The sequence below is a fragment of the Pteronotus mesoamericanus genome, unplaced genomic scaffold, assembly GCF_021234165.1.
Source record: "Pteronotus mesoamericanus isolate MK-2021 breed Mesoamerican mustached bat unplaced genomic scaffold, CSHL_Meso_final contig_20, whole genome shotgun sequence".
NCBI lineage: Eukaryota > Metazoa > Chordata > Mammalia > Chiroptera > Mormoopidae > Pteronotus > Pteronotus mesoamericanus.
Genome location: NW_026555085.1, coordinates 7,981,276 through 8,001,107, shown reverse-complemented (window position 1 = coordinate 8,001,107; position 19,832 = coordinate 7,981,276). Strand labels below are relative to the sequence as shown.

The 19,832-nt window shown below is 37.9% G+C and overlaps 1 protein-coding gene across 1 annotated transcript in view; it reads right to left on the bottom strand.

Annotated features, from left to right (window-relative positions):
* Positions 1 to 19,832, bottom strand: part of ZFAND3 (zinc finger AN1-type containing 3) — a 367,578-nt gene that overhangs the window by 81,281 nt on the left and 266,465 nt on the right. Inside the window, exon 3 of the mRNA XM_054569313.1 lies at positions 15,272 to 15,454. Within this exon, the coding sequence (XP_054425288.1) occupies positions 15,272 to 15,454 (183 nt within the window). The remainder of the gene's footprint in view (positions 1 to 15,271; positions 15,455 to 19,832) is intronic.

Here is a 19,832-nt window from a genome sequence, read left to right as displayed (position 1 = left end):
CATTTCAGGTTGGCAGACTGGATGAGGCATGGATAATCTTTATACAAGCTTGTTCAGTGAGCAAAACTTCTGAGGATTTCAAGATTGCAGTGCAGAGAGTGCTGTATACTCAGACAACTTGAAGGAGTCACCATGCCCTTTATTGCTGAACACATTCATATTACTATTAAGAGCAATCCATCTGCTATTGATCGAAGTATTTATATTCTCGCCCTGGCCAGGTTGCTTGGTTGTTAGGGCAGAGCCCCTATATAGCAAGTTTGCGGGTTCTATCCCTGGTCAGGGCACATACCAATAAATACATCAATAAGTGGAACAACAAAAAAGATATGAATGGGAATCTAAATTTACAGAAAATCTTTGGCATAGATAATGCCCTCCTATTTCTCCAAATGAAACTTCCAAATTAAACCATTTACAAAACTTGTGGCACAATCTATGTGTTAATCTCTCAGAAATTCTAACCCTAACTCATCTCACACCATTTAGATCCAAATTAAGGAATTCATGAGAAAGGGACTTTCAAAGTGGGTCGAAGTTGCCATTAGTAGCCCTCTATTTTGCTCACAAAGGGCAAATTTTCATTACCATTCCATGCCAACACCCCTAAATAATTACACTGCTGGGCAGTTTTGCAAATATAAGGGTATATGTGCGCGCGCACGCGAGTGCTCACTAGCCTATCGTTCAATAGAAACAAAATTAAAAATTCTCCCACACCACCTTCCCCAGGGAAAGCCATTACAAGCAAAATGAAATGAGGAATGCTTTCCATTTGCCCTGTACTGACAAACTCCTTTACAGCAGAGTGGACATCCCTATTAGTGATATGCTTTGGAAAAAATGTTCTCTCCTGAACAAGGAACGACCTCAATGGAATGAGGCGCATGCTCAGGGACAAAGTTTTATACTCATCTTGGTAATCTAGCACATTAGTTGCTCAAAATACATTTTTTAAATAAGGAATACAGTCAATAATATCGTAATAACTATGTATAGTGCCAGATGGATACTATTGTGGTGATAACTATGTAAGGTACATAAATGTCTAATCACTGCGTTGTACACCCAAAATAAATATAATATTGGATGTTAACTGTAATTGAAAAATAAAAAATAAAACAGTACTGAAAACTGGAAATTTGCTAAAAGAGGAGATCTCAGGTATTCTTACCACAAAAAAGTTATGCAAGGAAAAGGTATGTTAATTAGTGTAACTGTAATTAATAATCACTCTTTAGAGCTAAAATCAGCCTGCTATATACCTTGAGAATACATAATTTTTATTTAGAAATAAAAACAAAACAAAGCCAAAAAAATTTTTTTCCACTATTGAATGAAAATGATCCAGGCCAAAAGCAATGACTGGACATATATAGCTATTCAGAAGGGAGATGGAACTCTTAATAAATATAGTTGATTTTCATCATATTTAAATGTCGATCTAGCACAGCACTTCTAAAACATTTTGGTTGTGGAATCTTTTTATACTTAAAAATTATTAAGGGCTATGGCCAGTGTGGCTCAGCTGGTTGGACCATCGTACCACGAACTGAAAGGTCACGGGTTTAATTCCCAGTCAGGGTACATGCCTAGGTTGCAGGTTCAGTTCCGGCAGCGGGAGGGGGCGGGGAGGAGGGTGGAGCTGCAACTTATCAATGTTTCTCTTCCCCTCTCTCTAAAATCAATAAGCCTCTCCTTGAGTGAGTGTAAAAAAAAATTATTAAGGACATTAAAGAGCTTTTGTTTATGTGGATTATATCTATTGATGTTTACCTGATATGAAATTAAAAATAAAAATTGTAAAAAATATTACTTCCATTTAAAATTCCAAGAATAATCATGTATCAACATAATGTTTTATGAAAAATAACTATAAAATTTTTTAAAACTATGACAGTGGCCAGGCTTAAACACATCTGGATTTTCATATCTGTATCTACGTTCCATCTGTTTCAATGTGTCATTTATATGAAGCATATGAAGAAAAAATACCCTCACATAGATATGTAGTTGGAAAAGGAAGGAACTGATGGATCCCCTGACTGGGTTTCGGGACCTCTTCAGGTCGTGGAGCCACACTTTGAAAACCAATGGCATAGAACAAAACAGTGAATCTAAACGTTAATATAATTTCCGACTTGTCCATATTTTCATCACATGCCAATTGATTTATTCTAGTCTTGCAGAAACCAACTGATGCACTAGTATAAATAACAGTAAAAGGTTTGCCCATTTTAAACAAAATGGTAATATTTAAGTACATAAAGGCAAGGAACAATGGAATAAACTCTACAGTCATTTCAGCCCAGGATATTTTATTTCTGCTACTTGTAGGAAGAGTAAAAAAACTTGTTTCATGAAACTCAAAGGATTCTGAACAGTTAAATTTGTTCAATTTCAGTTTTTCAGACACAATCTCTCAATAACCATTATGACCAAAACATTAATACATGAGAAGAGCTTCCCCATGTATTAAAATACTGGTTGATAGACATCCACTACCAATATTCTAAATTCTGATGAAGTCCAACAGCAACTAACACTGAAATTCTAAGCCACCACCTTGGGGATCAAAACAAAGAACCCTTTTTTAAGAAGTTAAAATATCACCTGGATAATAAACTCAGTTCTATTTTTAGACACTTTTGTTTCTCTCTGCGACAAAGAATATTTAACATGGGTATGAAATCAGGAGCTGTCACTTCTCCAATTTAGACTTCAGTTCTGACTATTTACAGGCTTAACTAAGGCCCAAATCAAATTTCTATATTTGCATCTTACCATCAGCATGAGCATCAATCTCATAACATCAATGGAGGAACCACTAGCATTAGAAGGGCTTTTATTTTTTTGATGCAGTTAAGCAATCAAGAGCATTTTCGTAAACCTTAGCCTGCACCAGCAACTGAAAGGCTGCAATACTGTCTTCATAAAAGGAAGTGACTTGTGCATGTTCTTCAGAAGACACTTCAGAGAAAATGGAAAAAGATAATTACTTAGGCCATAGGTATTATCCCGTGGATATTTAAAAAGAATTTTGAACATAAGTGTTCTTCTTTCCTGCCCCTTTGCTGAGCCTCTCCTATAGGTAGCTGTACCACAGCTGGCAATGGTTTCAGAGTGACGACGATGGGAAAGTACCTCAGTCCAACCTTCTTGTTTCACAGAGAACACTTGCAGGTCTTACTAACAGGACCTCTTTTTGCAAGTAATAGTTGAAAATGTCACAATTTGAATTATGCAGAGAAGTGTTTATATCAATATTTTGGAATTTTAGAAATTCCTTAACAAGGAAGAATCTTATTTTTTAAAATTAAGTCTAAAGAATCATCCTCTTGATGGATGAAAAATTAAAATGGTTATGAAGTAACAGCACATAATATAGTTATGTGTAATCATTTTTTTGACATTGGCAGCTCTGAATTTTCAGAGCGCAATTCACAAACACAATTAAAATATATTCATGTAACACCCAAATAGATTTCCCTATGGTAATATGATTTTTTTTCAGCCAAACACTTCTGTCATAATAAAGCTTAGGTTTAGTTTAAAATCAGCGGAGCATCACTCATTACCTGTGTCTACACAAAATAAAAACAATATAACGACTGCAAAGGGCTAAAGCTGTGTGAAATGTGGTTGTTCACTATGACCTTTAGAGCATTTCATTTAATAAGAACATTAAAAAAAATATGCATTTGTAAGATGGAGCAGTGATGATTTTGCTTCAAAACCTAGTCTGAGTATCAGTAACTGCAGAGCCTGCCCAAGGAAGTCTTTATGAAAACCCAACCTTTCAGATTTGTAGATTTCTAAAGGGACACTTTAAAGTTTGCTCAGTCTTTGCTCCTGCAAAGGGGAATCATCTTGAAAAGGGAAATTCAGATGAGAAAAAACTTATTTCACAACAGGTAGGTGGCTATTTGCAAAGTTTTAAAAAAAGGTCTCTCATCATTCCCATTATTTCAAAAGATCTGTTAAAAGTGACGACTTGTCACCATAATAAGGCAACCAAATTTCTAAATGTGGTAGGGAATCTGCCTTTTTTGAATTCCTTTATCTTAGAATTACCAAATGGCACAGAATATGGTAAAAAAATATTAAGTCGCTGTTCAAAATCAGGTTCGGGCAGTAAGACACTTCTCTTTAATGTATCAAAACACATGAAGTAAGTTTCTAAATGTAGAGAAAAATAAGGATACTTTTCTAAATGTTTAAATCAGCATTTACTGAGCATTGCCTTGCCAAGCACTATGTTGGGTGCTCTGAGAAAAAGCAAAGCAGCATAAAATGAAGTTTTTGCTCATTTTGGGTTTAGCCTGTGAATTGGTATAGAGAGATGACATTCTCATGTCAAGCAAGGGTAACAAAGACAATATGTGATTCGATGTTATAGGTCAAAAATACAGGAATCAATATGGGTAAGTTCTGAGGTGGGCTTCCAAGAACATGAATAGAAATGGTAATATGAGTACCATGGTGTCTTCTGTGCACAGTAAGGGTCAGGTTTAATTCAGAGCTCAGCATCGGTGCTGGGAAGTGTTGGTAGGTCAGATACAATGAGAATCCATTTTATTGGGGTGGATGCCTGACACAAGATTAAGAATCTGGATGACAAAAGAGGGAGTGATGAGTCAGTAGAAGAATCTCCTTTTTTTAGTTTAACACAGTATCAATGGGAGATTCATCTCACAAGTTTATGGGTTAGAACAAGATCAGAAGCAAGAACAGTAACAATTATGGCTGTAATCCCATAAAAAGATGGTGGCAGTGACAACTTCCCAGACCTTCATTATTTCTCCATTGAGCTTAACTAGAGGATCACAGACAAAGACTAATTAGGAAATAGGGACAGTATCGGAGAAATTAAGATTAAGACTGTAGGGGAATCAAGATGAAGGAGCAGTGAGTGGAAGTCACACTGACCTCCTTCCAGGACCAACCTGGAATCGCAACTAAATTGTAGAGAAATCACCTGGAACAAACAACCGAACAAGAGTGAGAGAAGAGCCTTGTAACCCTGGAGACAGAAGAATCAGCTTTAGCGCAATCTAACTGGTAAGGAGTGCGGTACAGATTCGAGAAGGTGGGCGGGGCGCCCACAGGTGGCAGCACCAGAAGGATATTGAAATGGCCAGTTGGATCCCCCTGAGAAGAGTGGGATCTAAACCAAAAGCAGGGATCCCCAGCCTACAGCACCAGAGCCCCAAAAGTACACAGAAAACAGCCAGCTGCCAAAAGCAGCAGGGTTGCTCTCTGCCAGAGACAGGTGGCTGGAGACGCAAAGAACTGTTTAAAGGGCCAACGCATAATTTTTTTTATAGCCACTTACCCTGGTTTCCAGCAAAGGCAGGGCAGAGTGGGCTAGCGACACCTGAGAAGAAACTGGGGAAGGAGTCTTTGGGGAGAGAACTTAGAGAGTAGCCGGCGGGATCTCAGTGCTGACTCATCCCCCATGCAGCAGCAACCATCCTGCTCAGGCAAACCACTCCCCTGAGCGGCGGCAGCCTCAGAGGACCCAATAGCCCCACCCCCCAGGGTGGTATTCCACCCCGCCTTGTGCTAAGCTGCCTGCTGAGTGCAGAGTGGCAACCACAGACAGTAGATCCCTGGCTAAAGGGGGCGCAGAGAGGTCTGGAGACACTTGAGGAGAGACTGGGGATGGAGGCTTAGGGGAGAGAACAGAGAGAGCAGCCAGAGGGATCCCAGTGCAGACTCCTACCCCATACGGCAAGAGCATGAGAGGACCCAATAACCCCGCCCCCAGGAGGGACTCTGCCCCACCCTGAGTTGTCTAAGGTGGCCTGCTGAGTGCAGAATGACTAGATTAACAGCTGAAGGACACAACCACAAACAGTAGATTACTGGAAGTCTCCAACATACTGCCTACGGTCAGACAGGGACGACATCTGACATCATCAGAGGCAGATCCAGAAAGGAAAAACAGCGGTCTCCTATCATAGAAGTTCACACCACAAAGTCAGGAAATCAAGACAGATCAACTTAAGAAGCAGAAGCAAAAAGAAGAGTCTCACAAAAAAATGGGAAGACCAAGAAATCTGCCCCCCTCTGCCAAGGGAAAGGAGGAATCCCCAAGAAAGAGAACTAAATGAAATAGAGGCAAGTAAACTATCAGATATGGAGTTCCAAACAATAATTCTAAGGAAGCTCAATGAGCTCAGTGAGCTCAGAGAGAATTACAAAAAACTACAGGGAAACTACAAGGGACTTACTGAAAAATGTATCAAGATGAAAAAGGACATAGAAACTACCAATAAGTGACAAGAGGAAATGAAGAATATAACTTCTGAATTGAAGAACACAGTAGAAGGAATCAAAAGTAGGCTAGATGAAGCTGAGGACCGAATTGGTGAGCTGGAGGACAAGGTAGAAAAAAGCTCCCAGAAAGAGCAAGAAAATGAAAAAAGACTCAAAAAGAATGAAGAGGTGTTTAGGGAAATGCAGGACAACCTGAAATGTATTCATATCCATATAATAGGGATACCAGAAGGAGAAGAGGATGAGGAAGGGATAGAGAACCTGTTTGAAAAAGTCATGATGGAAAACTTCCCTAACTGGAGGAGAGAAAAACTCAAGCAAGTCCAGGAAGTACAGAGGGTCCTATTCAAGAGGAACTCAAAGAGGCCCACTCCAAGACACATCATCATTAAAATGGCAAATACCAAAGACAAACGGAGTCCTAAAGGCAACAAGGGAGAAACAGGTAGTAACATAAGGGAGCCCCGGTACAGCTAGCAGCTGACTTCTCAACAGAAACACTGCAAGCCAGAAGGGAATAGCAAGAAATATTCCAAGTCATGAAAAGCAAAGGCCTGCAACCAAGACTGCTCTACCCAGCAAGGCTCTCAATTCAAATGGAAGGTGAAATAAGGAGTTTCCCAGACAAAAGAAGGCTAAAAGAATATACCTCCACCAAACCAGCACTGCAAAATATGCTAAAGGGACTGTTTAAAGATGAAGAAAAAGTTTCTATGAATACCCAGTTTCTTTCAGAGTTGCCAATACCTGATATTACCAATATTTTTAATACTTGTTAATCTGATTGTGACAATGATGTGGTATTTTAATTATTCCTTTATTTGTTGAAACTAAACCTGTTTTTGCATATTTCTTGCCTATTTCTATTGTTTTTAAAAAGCCATAAATGATTTTTGGTATTCTTTATCCATTTATTGATTAAAGGTTTGTAGAACTTTTTTCCCTAAAAAAACCCCCCAACAAACTCTATTTACCATGTTTTAGATGTGTTGCAAATAGTTTCCTATTCTATTTCTTGTCCTTTAACTTTTTTATATGTATATTACTACATAGTCTTAAATGTTTAATATAGTCATGTTGTTAATATTTACTTTATTGTTTCTGGGTTTGAATATTTTACTGCAGGTCATGAAGAATATTAGTTTTATTTTCTTCTATAACTCCTCAGATTCTACATATTGATTTTTAACTCACCTGAATATTTCTTGTATAATATGTGAAATAGGGCTCAATATTTGTTTTATTTCAAGGAATAGTGGTTCATGCATCTTATTTGTTGAATAAGCCTTATTTTACCCATTGATTTGAAATATCAACTTAATTATATATTACATTGTTAGAGAGATATATACATTTGTCTCTAGAATGCTCATTATATTCCATTGATCTACTTGATTATTTCTGTGCTGGTGTCATGTTGGTTTAATTGGTGAGACTTTATAATGGTTTTAAATTTTTTAGTATTTTATAATTAACTTTGACATTTAAAAAAATTAATAAAATCAATCTGCATTTAAGAAAAGGAAGGGAGAGAGAGGGACGGAGGGAGGGAGGGAGATGGAACTCCTACCTTCTGCAACAACATGGATGGAACTGGAGAATATTAAGCTAAGTGAAATAAGCTAGTTGATGAAAGACAAATACCACATGATCTTGCCTGTAAGTGGACTCTATTCAACAAAATAAACTAACAAACAAAATAAACCACAGGCACGGAAACATAGAGCAGACTGAAAGTGACCAGAGTGGATGGGGAAAGAGGACAATGGTGGAAAGAAGGGGAAGGGACTAGACAAACAACATGTATGAATGACCCATGGACATGGACAACAGAGTGGGAACTGACTGTGGGAGCAGGGGGTGGGAATGGGATGGGTAGAGGGGGTAAAGGGGGGGGGGGAATTGAGACAACTGTAATAGAATAAACATGATTTATAAATTAAAAAAATAAAAATAAAATGTGTAAGAAAAGATTAAGACTGTATACTTAGATAATATACAAATTTAATTTCTAATAAAGCCTAAATGAAACTAGTTTTCCTTTTTTGGAGTATGCCTACTTCAGAAGACCAGATATTGGGCAAACCAGGCTTGCTTTTTCTAGTAGAACACTTAGAAAATATTACCTATTAAAAATATTTTATGACATCCTGCTGGGTTGGTTTTATGTGAAATATTGTGGGAGATTTATTTACAGTTCTCTCTGTATGTGTTCTATGTGTCTTTCTCTCTTTTTTTCTCTAATGAAGCTCAAAGCATCAGGCCATTTATCAGAGATAATTATACAACAGATGGAGCTTTTCTGATACATAATAGTCTCAAAGTGGAAGATTCTTTCCCATAATGAAAAATGCCCAAACTTTAAATGTCTCTTTTGATTTTAATTTAAAGGGTTTTCTTTTTTTTTTTTTTCAGTGCATTTATTTACCCTGAAGCTGATTCTGTAAAGCATTCTGCTTTTATTAGGACTGTGTTCTAAAAAGATTGATACTTGGCAGTACAGTATAATAATGTACAGTTATATGCTGTATTGAATTGAATGGCTGTAATTCATCAGTAATGAATGCATGGGATCATTAAATTAATTCCTATCAAAATGCAGGAGGACTTGAGAAGGTTAGCAGTGTTTTCTTATGGAAATTATTTCTATTTCATAATGTTAGCTGGGTCAGCACTGTTCAAGCACTTACAGTGTCATCTGACCTTCAGCTTGTATTTGAATTAAAGGCCAAATTAAAGCAACACCATGATTTTTAAATTATTCACTTGCTATTTTTTCCCCTTTTTCTTAAATCTTAATCCTATTTTTAAGAATACAAGTAAAGTTAGACATACAGGTTTATTGTATAGAATAGAAGGTGCAAATACTTCTTTAATATCTCCACCCCACCACCACCAAATTTGCACTCATTCCAGCAGTAACCATTCATTTTGGGTTACACGTTCTTTGCTATAGTTATATACACAATTACATACATGTAAGGTTTTCTTTAGTTACATACAAAATAAAATATACTATTTATGTATATATTGTTTTTTAATTTAACAATATATTTTAGAGATTGTACGAGGTCAGCACAAAAAGATCTGCCTAATTCTTTTTAAACTGCTCCATTGTATTCAATGTAATTACTATTTTCTCTAGAGCTATTTCTAATACTTCATTCACTACCATAAACCATGTGAAGTAAAATTTTTTGTAAATGACTCATGGTGCCTGGAAGAGGAGCTAACAAGTCAGAGAATATGTATATTTTAAATTTGATATACATGGCCAAATTAGTTTCAAAATTACATTACCAACTTATATTCTTAAGAATAGTGTTTGAGAGTGTTTCCTGTGTTTTATCAATGTCAGGTATCCCCCCCCTTGTTTTTTTTGCAGCAGTAAAAGATTACCTCATTATAACTTGCATTCCCCTGACATCTGCTGATAGTGAAATTGAGCATTCTTTCATATGTTTATTAGTTATTTATGTCTCCAGTGATTTGCCTGTCTGCACTCTTTGCTTATTTATTAGCCATCTTTTTTTAATATACAGTTGTCCCAATTTTTTCTCCCCTTTATTCCCCTCCACCCTGCACACTCCCTCCCACCAGCATTACCTCCTCTCCCCACCCCCTCTTAGTTCATGAAGTCCATGGGATGTACATGTAAGTTTGTTGGCTTCTCCATTTCTTATACTATTCTTATACTAACCACAGTAAGATACCACTTCATATTGGTCAGAATGGCCATCATAAGCCGTTCAACAAACCACGAGTGCGCGCGAGGTTGTGGAGAAAAGAGAACCCTAGTACACCGCTGGTGGGAATGCAGACTGGTGCAGCCACTGTGGAAAACAGTTTGGAATTTCCTCAAAGAGCTAAAAATGGAACTGCCTTTTGACCCAGCAATTCCACTGCTGGGATTATACCCTAAGAATTCTGATACACCAATTCAAAAAACCTATGCACTCCAATGTTCGTAGCAGCACTATTTACAATAGCCAATGGCTGGAAGCAACCTAAGTGCCCATCAGAAAGTAAGTGGATCAAAAAACTATGGTACATTTACACGATAGAATACTACACAGTAGAAAGAGAGAAAGAGCTACTACCCTTCATGACAGCATGGATAGCACTGGAGAGCATTATGCTAAGCAAAATAAGCCAGGAGGTGAAAGACAAATACCATATGATCTCATCTATAAGCGGAACTTAATCAACAACACAAACAAGCAATAAAAATAAAATCAGCAACACTGAAAGAAAAAAACAAACTGACAGTTAACAAGAGGGGAGGAGAGAGGAGGGTAATGGGGAATGGAAGGGGAAGGGTACAAGGAACATTTATAAAGGACTCATGCATGGACAAAGCCAAAGTGGAGAAGGATTGAGGGTGGGAGGTGAGGGTGGGTGGAGCAAGGGAAAGTGGTGGTGGGAAAATGGACACAAATGTATTTGAATAAAAACTTTTTTTAAAAAAGATTTTCTCCTTATCTTTAATCTTGGGTAATGTAATTATGATGTGCCTTGGTGTGTGCTTCCTTGAGTCCAACTTCTTTGGAACTCTCTGAGCTTCCTGAATTTTCTGGAAGTCTATATCCTTGGACTGGGGAAGTTCTCCTTCATTATTTTTTCAAGTAAGTTTTCAATTTCTTGCTCTTCCTCTTCTCCTTCTGGCATCCCTATGAGTCAGATGCTGGAACATTTAAAGTTGTCCCAGAGGTTACTAAGCCTCTCCTCATTTTTTCTGAATTCTTTTTCCTTCATTCTGTTCTGGCTGAATGTTTCTCTCTCCCTTCTGCTCCAAATCATTGATTTGAATCGCAGTTTCCTTCCCTTTACTGTTGGTTTCCTGTATATTTTTCTTTATTTCACTTTGCACAGCCTTCACTTCTTCCTCTGTTTTGCGACCATACTCAACCATTTCTGTGAGCATCCAGATTACCAGTGTTTTGAACTGCACATCTGATAGCTTGGCTATCTCTTCATCGCTTAGTTCTGGTTTTGGAGCTTTGATCTGGTCTTTCATTTGGGCCATGTTTCTGTGTCTCAGTGCACCTCTAACATTGGAAGGGGCGGTGCCTTAGGTAATTGCCAGGGCGGGGCAACCGGGTTGCTGCGTGTGATGTTGTATGTGAGGGAGGGGTCTGAGGGGGAATAATGCCTCTTGCTCAGCTCTCGGCTAGATTTTAATCACTTCCCCTGTTACCCACAGGCAAATTGGGCCCTTCTAGTGCTGATCCCCATGTGGGTGGGTTTGTGTAGGTTCTAGGACCCTGTGGGTCTCTCTAATAAACTCTCCTGTGAGGCTGGGAGTTTCTCCCGCTGCCGCAACCTCCACAGATTTTTATAGTTAGAGGTTTTGAGGCTTTCTTTTTGACACTGGAACCCTGGATTGCACAGTCTGTCTCGCTCCCCAGTTGTTCCTCCTGGTTTATCTGCACACAAATGTGGGACCATCCGGTCCACCAGCTGCCACCTGGCTGTGTGTCCCCTCTGCCCCTCCTACCAGTCTGGGTGAGTGTTTTTTCTGTAACTCCTTGGGTCAGACTTCCATACAGTTCTATTTTCTGGCAGTCCTAGTTGTTTTTTAATGTTATTGTCCTTCTTTTGGTTGTGCAAGGAGGCAAAGTATATCTACATATGCCTCCGTGTTGTCCAGAATTCCCATTATTAAAAGTATTGAAATGCTGTGACAATTTCTTTGGTCACTATTTGAATTTTGTTTACAGTGTTTTTTTGAAAATGTTTCTAAAGTCTAACATTCCACAGAATCTTCTGCAGATACATAAGATGGGAGAGGAAGAGATGTATGTGTGTTCAGACAAATATCACTTGAATATATCTGCTTTATATTCAGTCAGGTGTTTTAATGCTTTCGTATAAAAATCTGTATTTTACACATTCTTGTCAATAGTTGTTACTCTAACTGCAGTCTTTTCAAAACAGCATTAACGTTCCAACTCTCAGAATCTGTTTATATATTCACTTAACAGTAAGAAATCGAAAGCAGATGTAAGCAATATTCATTCTCCTGATTGTTAGGAAAAATGTAAAACCTTTCAACAAGACCCAAAGACTAGGTACTTCCAGTTCAACATAATAACAATGGATCTTTAACTTCTAAACATTTAAAAAATTATTTATTATCTGGATTGGGAATCCCAAACCCATTTCCCAGCAACTCTCACTCTGTGCTTCTCCATACCTCTCTAGGGGAGGAAACTAAGACATTCTGGTCCCTTGAGGATATGGAAAAAATCAACGTAAATAATTCTCTGCGACTTCTCCCTCCATCTTTCCTCTCCTAGGTAGTTCACAGCTGGAGAAATCTGCAAGGTGTCAATAGATCAGGCTAATCCTCCTGAGTCCTCACTACTACTTGGCAACCATTTTGACTTATAATGCATCTACCCTGAAAGCTTTAAAAAACCTTCTTTATTTTCTGTATCCATATATCCAGCTATAAACCAGGCACCCATCTGCTCATTCTAGCATAGTTCTCAACCCAGGCGAGGTAGCAAAACCCACCTGAGAAAGTTTTTGCAAATCATGAACCACTAATATTATTGCTGCCTCCCTTTCACCTCAAAATTCTTAGGTACCTGTTTGGGATAACAAGTCAGAATCTCAGGGAGAGGCATATGTATTAGAAAAGGTGACCTTTGAGTAGAGACCTAATCTTATTCCTTTCTGTCCTAGCACATAACCTGGTACCTAACATAGTAGGCTCTCAGCAAAGACTGCTAAAGGAATATACAAAGCTCTAAAAGAGCTTATTTAGGTAATTAATCTCATGATCACCAAATCCAAATATTTGTCAGTTTACAGTCTGTACCATTTTCACAATGTTGAGGCAATACGTTATTAATGATTGAAAGCATACACTCTGAAGCCAAATTAGTAGGTTGGAACATGAGCTATACTGCAAAGCAAGAGCTCTGTAACGTTGGGCAGAAGTTATTGAATCTCTCTGTAACTTCATCTGTGAAAATGGAGAGAATAAGAGCACCTACTTCACAGGGTATTGTGAAAATGAAATGTCAGTACATGTAAAGAGCTTAGAAGATTATTTAAAATGTAGTAAACACCTCATAAAAGTGAGCGAACATTTTCATCTGAAGCCCAATGCCTGAATATGAATCCTGCTTCTGGTATGTACTAGTTTGTGACCACAGGCAAATTAATTGATCTCTTTGTGCCTGTTTTCTTATCTATAGAATGGGGATAAAGACAGTATCTTTGTCACTGGTTATCATAAGGAAGATAAAATATGTAAGACATGTATTACAATGTCTTATACATAAAGTGCTCAATTAAGGGTAGCTATTGTTTCTCAGTCTCATATATATTTTGGCTGCTGAAGTTGGTTTGTTGTGGCCTGACCCTGGTGTGTGCATGGATCCCATCAGATAAGTTCCATCAGATGAGATCCTGACTGGCTCCAACCATTCCCATATACAAGGAGTTCTTAACCTGATGGCCATAGTGAACTTTAAAAAAAATTTATTCAAAATTAAATATAAATGAATGGTCTTTATTTTTCCAAGGTCATAGCTTTCATCAGCTCCCCAATAAGTACATAACTCCAAATAGATCTTTAAAAACAAAACAAAACCTATTGCCTTAACATTATCGCTACCATTTTCATGTTTTTCTCTTCTTAAATGATTTCTACACTTTCCCCTGGATCTCTAATCAAAGTTACAGTATTTTAAAAAGTCTCTTTCTGCAATGTCATTCTCATATAATCCTTTCCATTTTCAATACTGCCAGGTTACTTCTCCAAAAGAACTGTAATATTACTTTCTCTGCTCAAAAACATATTGTCTAAGATCCAATTATCTTAGTTGGGCATTCAGTCCTCTATGATTTCATTATAATCTATCTTGCCAGCCCTGTCCTCTATAAATGGCCCTAAAAGGGTCACTTACCATTGCAGCACTCCATGCAGCTTTCCTCCATATCTAACTCTACTCTGTCTAGAATGTCTTTAATACCACTTTTTCCATTAAACCAATATTCTTCTTTAACAGTGACTGTCTTTAATAACAAATGTATTTAATTCCCCCTGCTAAATATTAAATTTTTTAAGAACAGAAACTACGGGCTTTCTTTACTTTTATATTCTCAATTTTACCTAGTACCATGATTTATTCATTCTCTGGTAATCTTTTCAAAGTTAGGAGGCAGAACATTCTAACCTACCATATTCCAAGGATTTCTAGGTATTCATTAAATTTGAAACACCAAATTTCAATCTGTTACCTAAAGCTTTCAAAAGGCAGAAACTGCTATGCCATAAAATTCCTATAATTTTCAACACACTGTCAGTTATAGTTGTGCCCTAAAGGAGATGGGCTTAGATGGACAACAGATTTCCAAATAACATATACAATGATGGTAATTCTATCACTGAGGACTTACAGAAGAGTAACATAAACCATTTCCTCCTCTCTTCAAATACCTATGTTCTATGAGCTAAAACTGTTATTATCTCAGTTAATTGCCTAGAAACAGTCAAGGCCCGCTTAGCGACAGAGGTAAGGTTTCACCCCAAGGTTCCTAAATCAGGGCAAGTTTCCGAGGTCAGTGTTTCTCAACACTTGCTGTGCTTTAGAATCTTCTAAACAGATTCCTGAGCCTCCATCCAGACTGATGAAATTAAGACATACAGGATGTTGATAAAAACTCAAATTGTTTTAAAAATCCCCAGTGGATTCTAATTTGCAGCCAGGTCTGAGAACCACTGCCCTAGACTGGTTCAAAGTCTTGTGTACCTTCACAGTTAACATAAAAGGCTATTTTTTAAGATCAACTTAAGCCCTATGGAATGGATGAAAATTACTCTCTGACTTGCTAACTTGGGCCTATATGTAAACATTTACTCTTGAATTTTAAAAAACTGCAATCTTTTTGGGGGGATGAGGCATTACCAAGAAACTCACAATAGAATTCTTGGGCTGGTTTCTCTACCACTTCACAGGATCTGGGTACTTACAATCCTCTTTACTTGGTGAAGTTACATTCAGTTCTGTCGGAAGCGGCTGCTGGCTGGGACTAAGAGTTGGCGTGGTTATCGAGGTATTGTTGTTGTCACTGGTGGTCTCTCCAGAAAACAAATCTGATTGGCTGTTACTTGTACTTGGAGCGGAATCATCATCTGGTTGTTTCTTCTGAAAATCTGAAAAGAAAAAAATGAGAAGACTAGTTTAATGAAGGAGTTCACAATCCCGTTGGGTATAATAAAGATTAATTCGGGTGATTAAAAAATGGAAGTAGAATCCTGGTCCAAAACATATAATATTGGTAGAAGGTAACTAGAGTTAAAGCTTTCCAAAGTGCTCATTTTGTTTACAAGAATAGTAGGTAGAGTGCTGATTTTAATGCAAGACTTTGCAAAGCAAAATGCATATTGGAATTTTAGGGGTAATCAACAGAAAGAGGAAAAATACAAAGAAGTTCCTCAAACAAACAGAACACAGGTAAAAAAGAGAAAAAAAAACTGCAGAAAACAAAGCAGGGTAAATAGAAAACACATAATAACATGGTAGAAATAAGTACAGATATACCAGTAATGGTAATAAATGTAAACACACTGAACTTACCAGTTAAAAGATAGAAAGTTCAGAATGAATAAACAAAGTCTTGTTCCTTCCCGTTTACAAGACTTACTAAAAATATAAATAATGAGGATATAGTAAATTTTAAAGTATATAAAAATATACCAGAAAATACATGATTAAAAAGCCAAAGATAGTGCCCTGATCAGTGTGGCTCTGCTGGTTGGGTGTTGTCCCGCAAAGTGAAAGGGTGCTGGTTCGATTCCTGTGAGGACAAATGTCTGAGTTGAGGATTTGGTCCCCAGTCAGGGCACATGTGAGAGGCTATCAAACTGTGTTTCTTTCCCACATCAATGCTTCTTCCCCTTTCCCCACCCCTTCCCCTCTCTCTAAAATAAATAAAATCTTTTTAAAAATGTTTTCAAAAAGCCAATAATAACTAGAGTACTGTCAGAAAATGTAGACTTTAAAGCAAAAAGCATTATTAGAGATAAAGAGGATCACTATACAGCAGTAAAAAAAGAAACCTTTTTAACCAGGAAGACAAAACAATTCTGAACCTGTATGCACCTAATGACAAAGACTCAAAAACAAAAATCATAGTATTTAAAGGAAACTGACAAATTTATAAACATCGTAAGTTTTTAATGTACCTGTTTCAGATAAAATAACCAGGAAAATTAGTTAAGATTAATAAGCATATACAGGGTAGGGAAAAAGTAGATATACTGTTGTGCATATGGAAAATAATATAATAAATAATAATACAAGAAAAAATTGTTTTATATCCTCAAAACTGTACATCTACTTTTACTCCACCCTATACACATTCATGTACCCAACAATTAGATAATGAATTATTTTCAAACACATGCAAAATATTTATAGAAACTAACTAAACCCTGGTTAAGCCTTGACCACACACATTAGGCCATAAAGCAAGAATCTCAACAGTGTTAAAGAGTTAGTGCATCACAGATATGATTAGCAAGCTGACAGAGAGCAATTAAATTAAAAAATTCATAACCAAATTCTATACATTTGGAGATGTTTAAAATACACATTAAACTCATGGGTCAAATCACAAATTAGAAAATACTTATAATTAAGTGATAATAAAATTACTACTTATCAATAGCCAGTAAAGATAAAGATGCATATACACTACCTATACCAGAGCCATTTCGTTCCTAGATACATGCCTGAGAGAAACTCAACATACACATACACCTTAATTATATATTGTCTATAATAGTAAAGAGTCAGATACAACCGAAAGGTCCATATATTGTAATATGTTCAGATAATGGAATACTGTACATAGTAAGAATAAGTAACTATTCCCAAATATATCAATACAAATCTCAAAATCATAACACTGGCCAAAAAAGAAACCCAGCAAGTCACTAAATAACATACTAAGATTGTACTTACATATACTTAAAGATAAAACACAACATATTGTTTAGGAATGTGTATGTTTAAACAATTAAAAAATATTAACACACCCTGACCACTGTGGCTCAGTTGGTTGGGTATCGTCCTGCAAACTGAAAGGTCACAAGTTCTATTCCCTACCAGAGCACACACCTGGGTTGTGGGTTCGGTCCCCAGCCAGAATGTGTGTGAGAGGCAACCAATCAACATTTGTCTCTCACATCAATGTTCTCTCCCTCTTTTTCCCTCTCTCTAAAAAATAAATAAGTAAAATCTTTTAAAAATATATTAACACAATTCAGGATAGTGGTTAAACTCTTAGGTTAAGGAAGGGTGATGTGAAGGTGAGAAGTATCTGGAAATATTCAAAATTATAGGTAATGTCCAGTAACGAAGAATGGATTAAAATCGTATATTCAATCATATAATGGAGTGCTCTATGGCAGTTACAGTAAGTGAATAAAGCTACAAATATAACAGAAAAATCTCAAAAAACAATGCAGAGAAAAAACCAAGCTACAGAAGGATATACAAAGTTAGTCCAGAAAGTATCCAGGCATGTAATATGAAAAATAGAAACACTTAGTGAAGAAGATTCAAGATATAAGAAACACTGTACATAGGACACCTTAGTCCCCTTCAAAGAAGGCACCTTGGGACCTCCACACAGTTCTCCCAATCACCATCAATTGCCCTGCCGCATTTTCCTGAATCTTATCAGCAATCTGAAATCTCTTCCCTCTCAAAGATAATTCTGGGAAAAGCCAGAAGTTGCAAAATGCCAAATCTGGGCCAAGGCAGGGCTGAGTCATCTGGGTGATTTGATGTTTCACCAGAAAACTCTGCAAAGAGATGTGAGGCACGAGCAGGTACGTTGTTGTGATGAAGCTGCCAATTACCAGTTGCCCATAGCTGTGGCCTTCTGAATCATCCCAACAGTTTCTGCAGAGGAATGTTCAAGGGTAACACAAAATCTGATGCAGATTCGTTGCTCTGCTTGCTCAGTCATTTTGAATGCGATGGCAACACAGTACACGTGCTCACTCAACGGCTTCTACCACCACCACTGCCTAGTACAGTGAAGTTGTCATTGTTCATGCATGCGCATTCCAGTCCACCCTCCTTGGCTGCCAGGTTACACAGATGACACACAAACCACTCTCATTATATTAACAATGGCTGGACTTTTTCCAGACAGGGCTCATTTACCATATAATAATATTTGTATAAAAATTGTAACATCTGAGAAGATCCAAGATGGTGAAGGAGTAAATGAAAGCTACACTAACCTCCTTCCAGGACTAATCTGGAATTATAACTAAATTATAGAGAATTCACCCTGAATTATACACTGAACACTAGCTAGAGAGAAGCCTTATAACCACGGACAGACAGAAGAAACCACATCACCACAAAAAGACTTATAGGGAGTGCGGAGGAAGTGCCAGAGGGCACCTGGGCTCCCAGAGCTGGCAGCTGAAGTTCTGGAGGGGTATTTCAGCTGCTAGGGTGTTGTTCCCTCTGAGAATGAGGGGTCTAAAGCCCAAGCTGGGCTCTCCAGCCTACAGCACCAGCTGGAAAGGAACCCAGATAACATACAACTGCAAAGCTGCAGGGTTTCTGTTTGCCAGGGACAGACGGCTGGAAAGACAAAGAGCCTCTTAAAGGGCCAATGCACAAAATTTAGTTTGCAGCCACTGACACTGGGCTCTGACAGAGGGAGGGCAGAGTGGACTACAGAAGCTCGAGGAGACCCTGGGATTGGTGGCTCTGCAGAGAGAACTGAAGGAACAGTGCCAGGATCTGTGTGAGGAGTCATTCCCCACACTGCAGAAGCCATCCTTCTCAGGCACAGCACTCCTCTCCAAATGGCATCAGCCTGATGGGAAGCAATAGCCCTGCCCACAGGAATTACTTTGCCCCACCCTGTGATGCTTAAACTGGGCTGCTGATTACAGCTTGAGGCTCTATCATTGCTTAGTTTTACTACTAAGGAAGATCTCTGGGAGCTCTAGGAGACTTTCACAGCCCTTGCCCAGGCTTGGTGCTGATAAAAGCCAGCCTTGGTGCCCAGCACAGTTTTTTCTGCACACAAATAGCCCCAGAAGAGGGAGCAACACACTGTGGACCACTGATAGCGCCAAACAGGGCCATTCACAAGCAGCGTCTGATAAGGGCCTACACTAGAGACTTTGAAGATCTACCTAATATATAGAATCAAATACAAAGAATCAGCCAATATGGGAAGACAAAGAAACAGACCCCAAATGAAAGAACAAGGATTCTCCAGAAGAAGTAGATAAAATAAAGGTAAGTAATTTATCAGACAGAGAGTTGAGAGTAATGATTATAAGGATACTCCACAGCATGAACAAAGACAGAGAAACCATAAAGAAGGACCAGTCAGAAATAAAGACTGTAATATCAGAAATACATAACACATTGGAAGAAATAAACAGTAGGTTAGATGAAGCAAAGGACTGAATCAGTGTTTTGGAAGACAAGGTAGAGAACAATCAGAGAGAGCAGAAAAAAGAAAAAAGAATTAAAAAAAAAGAGGAG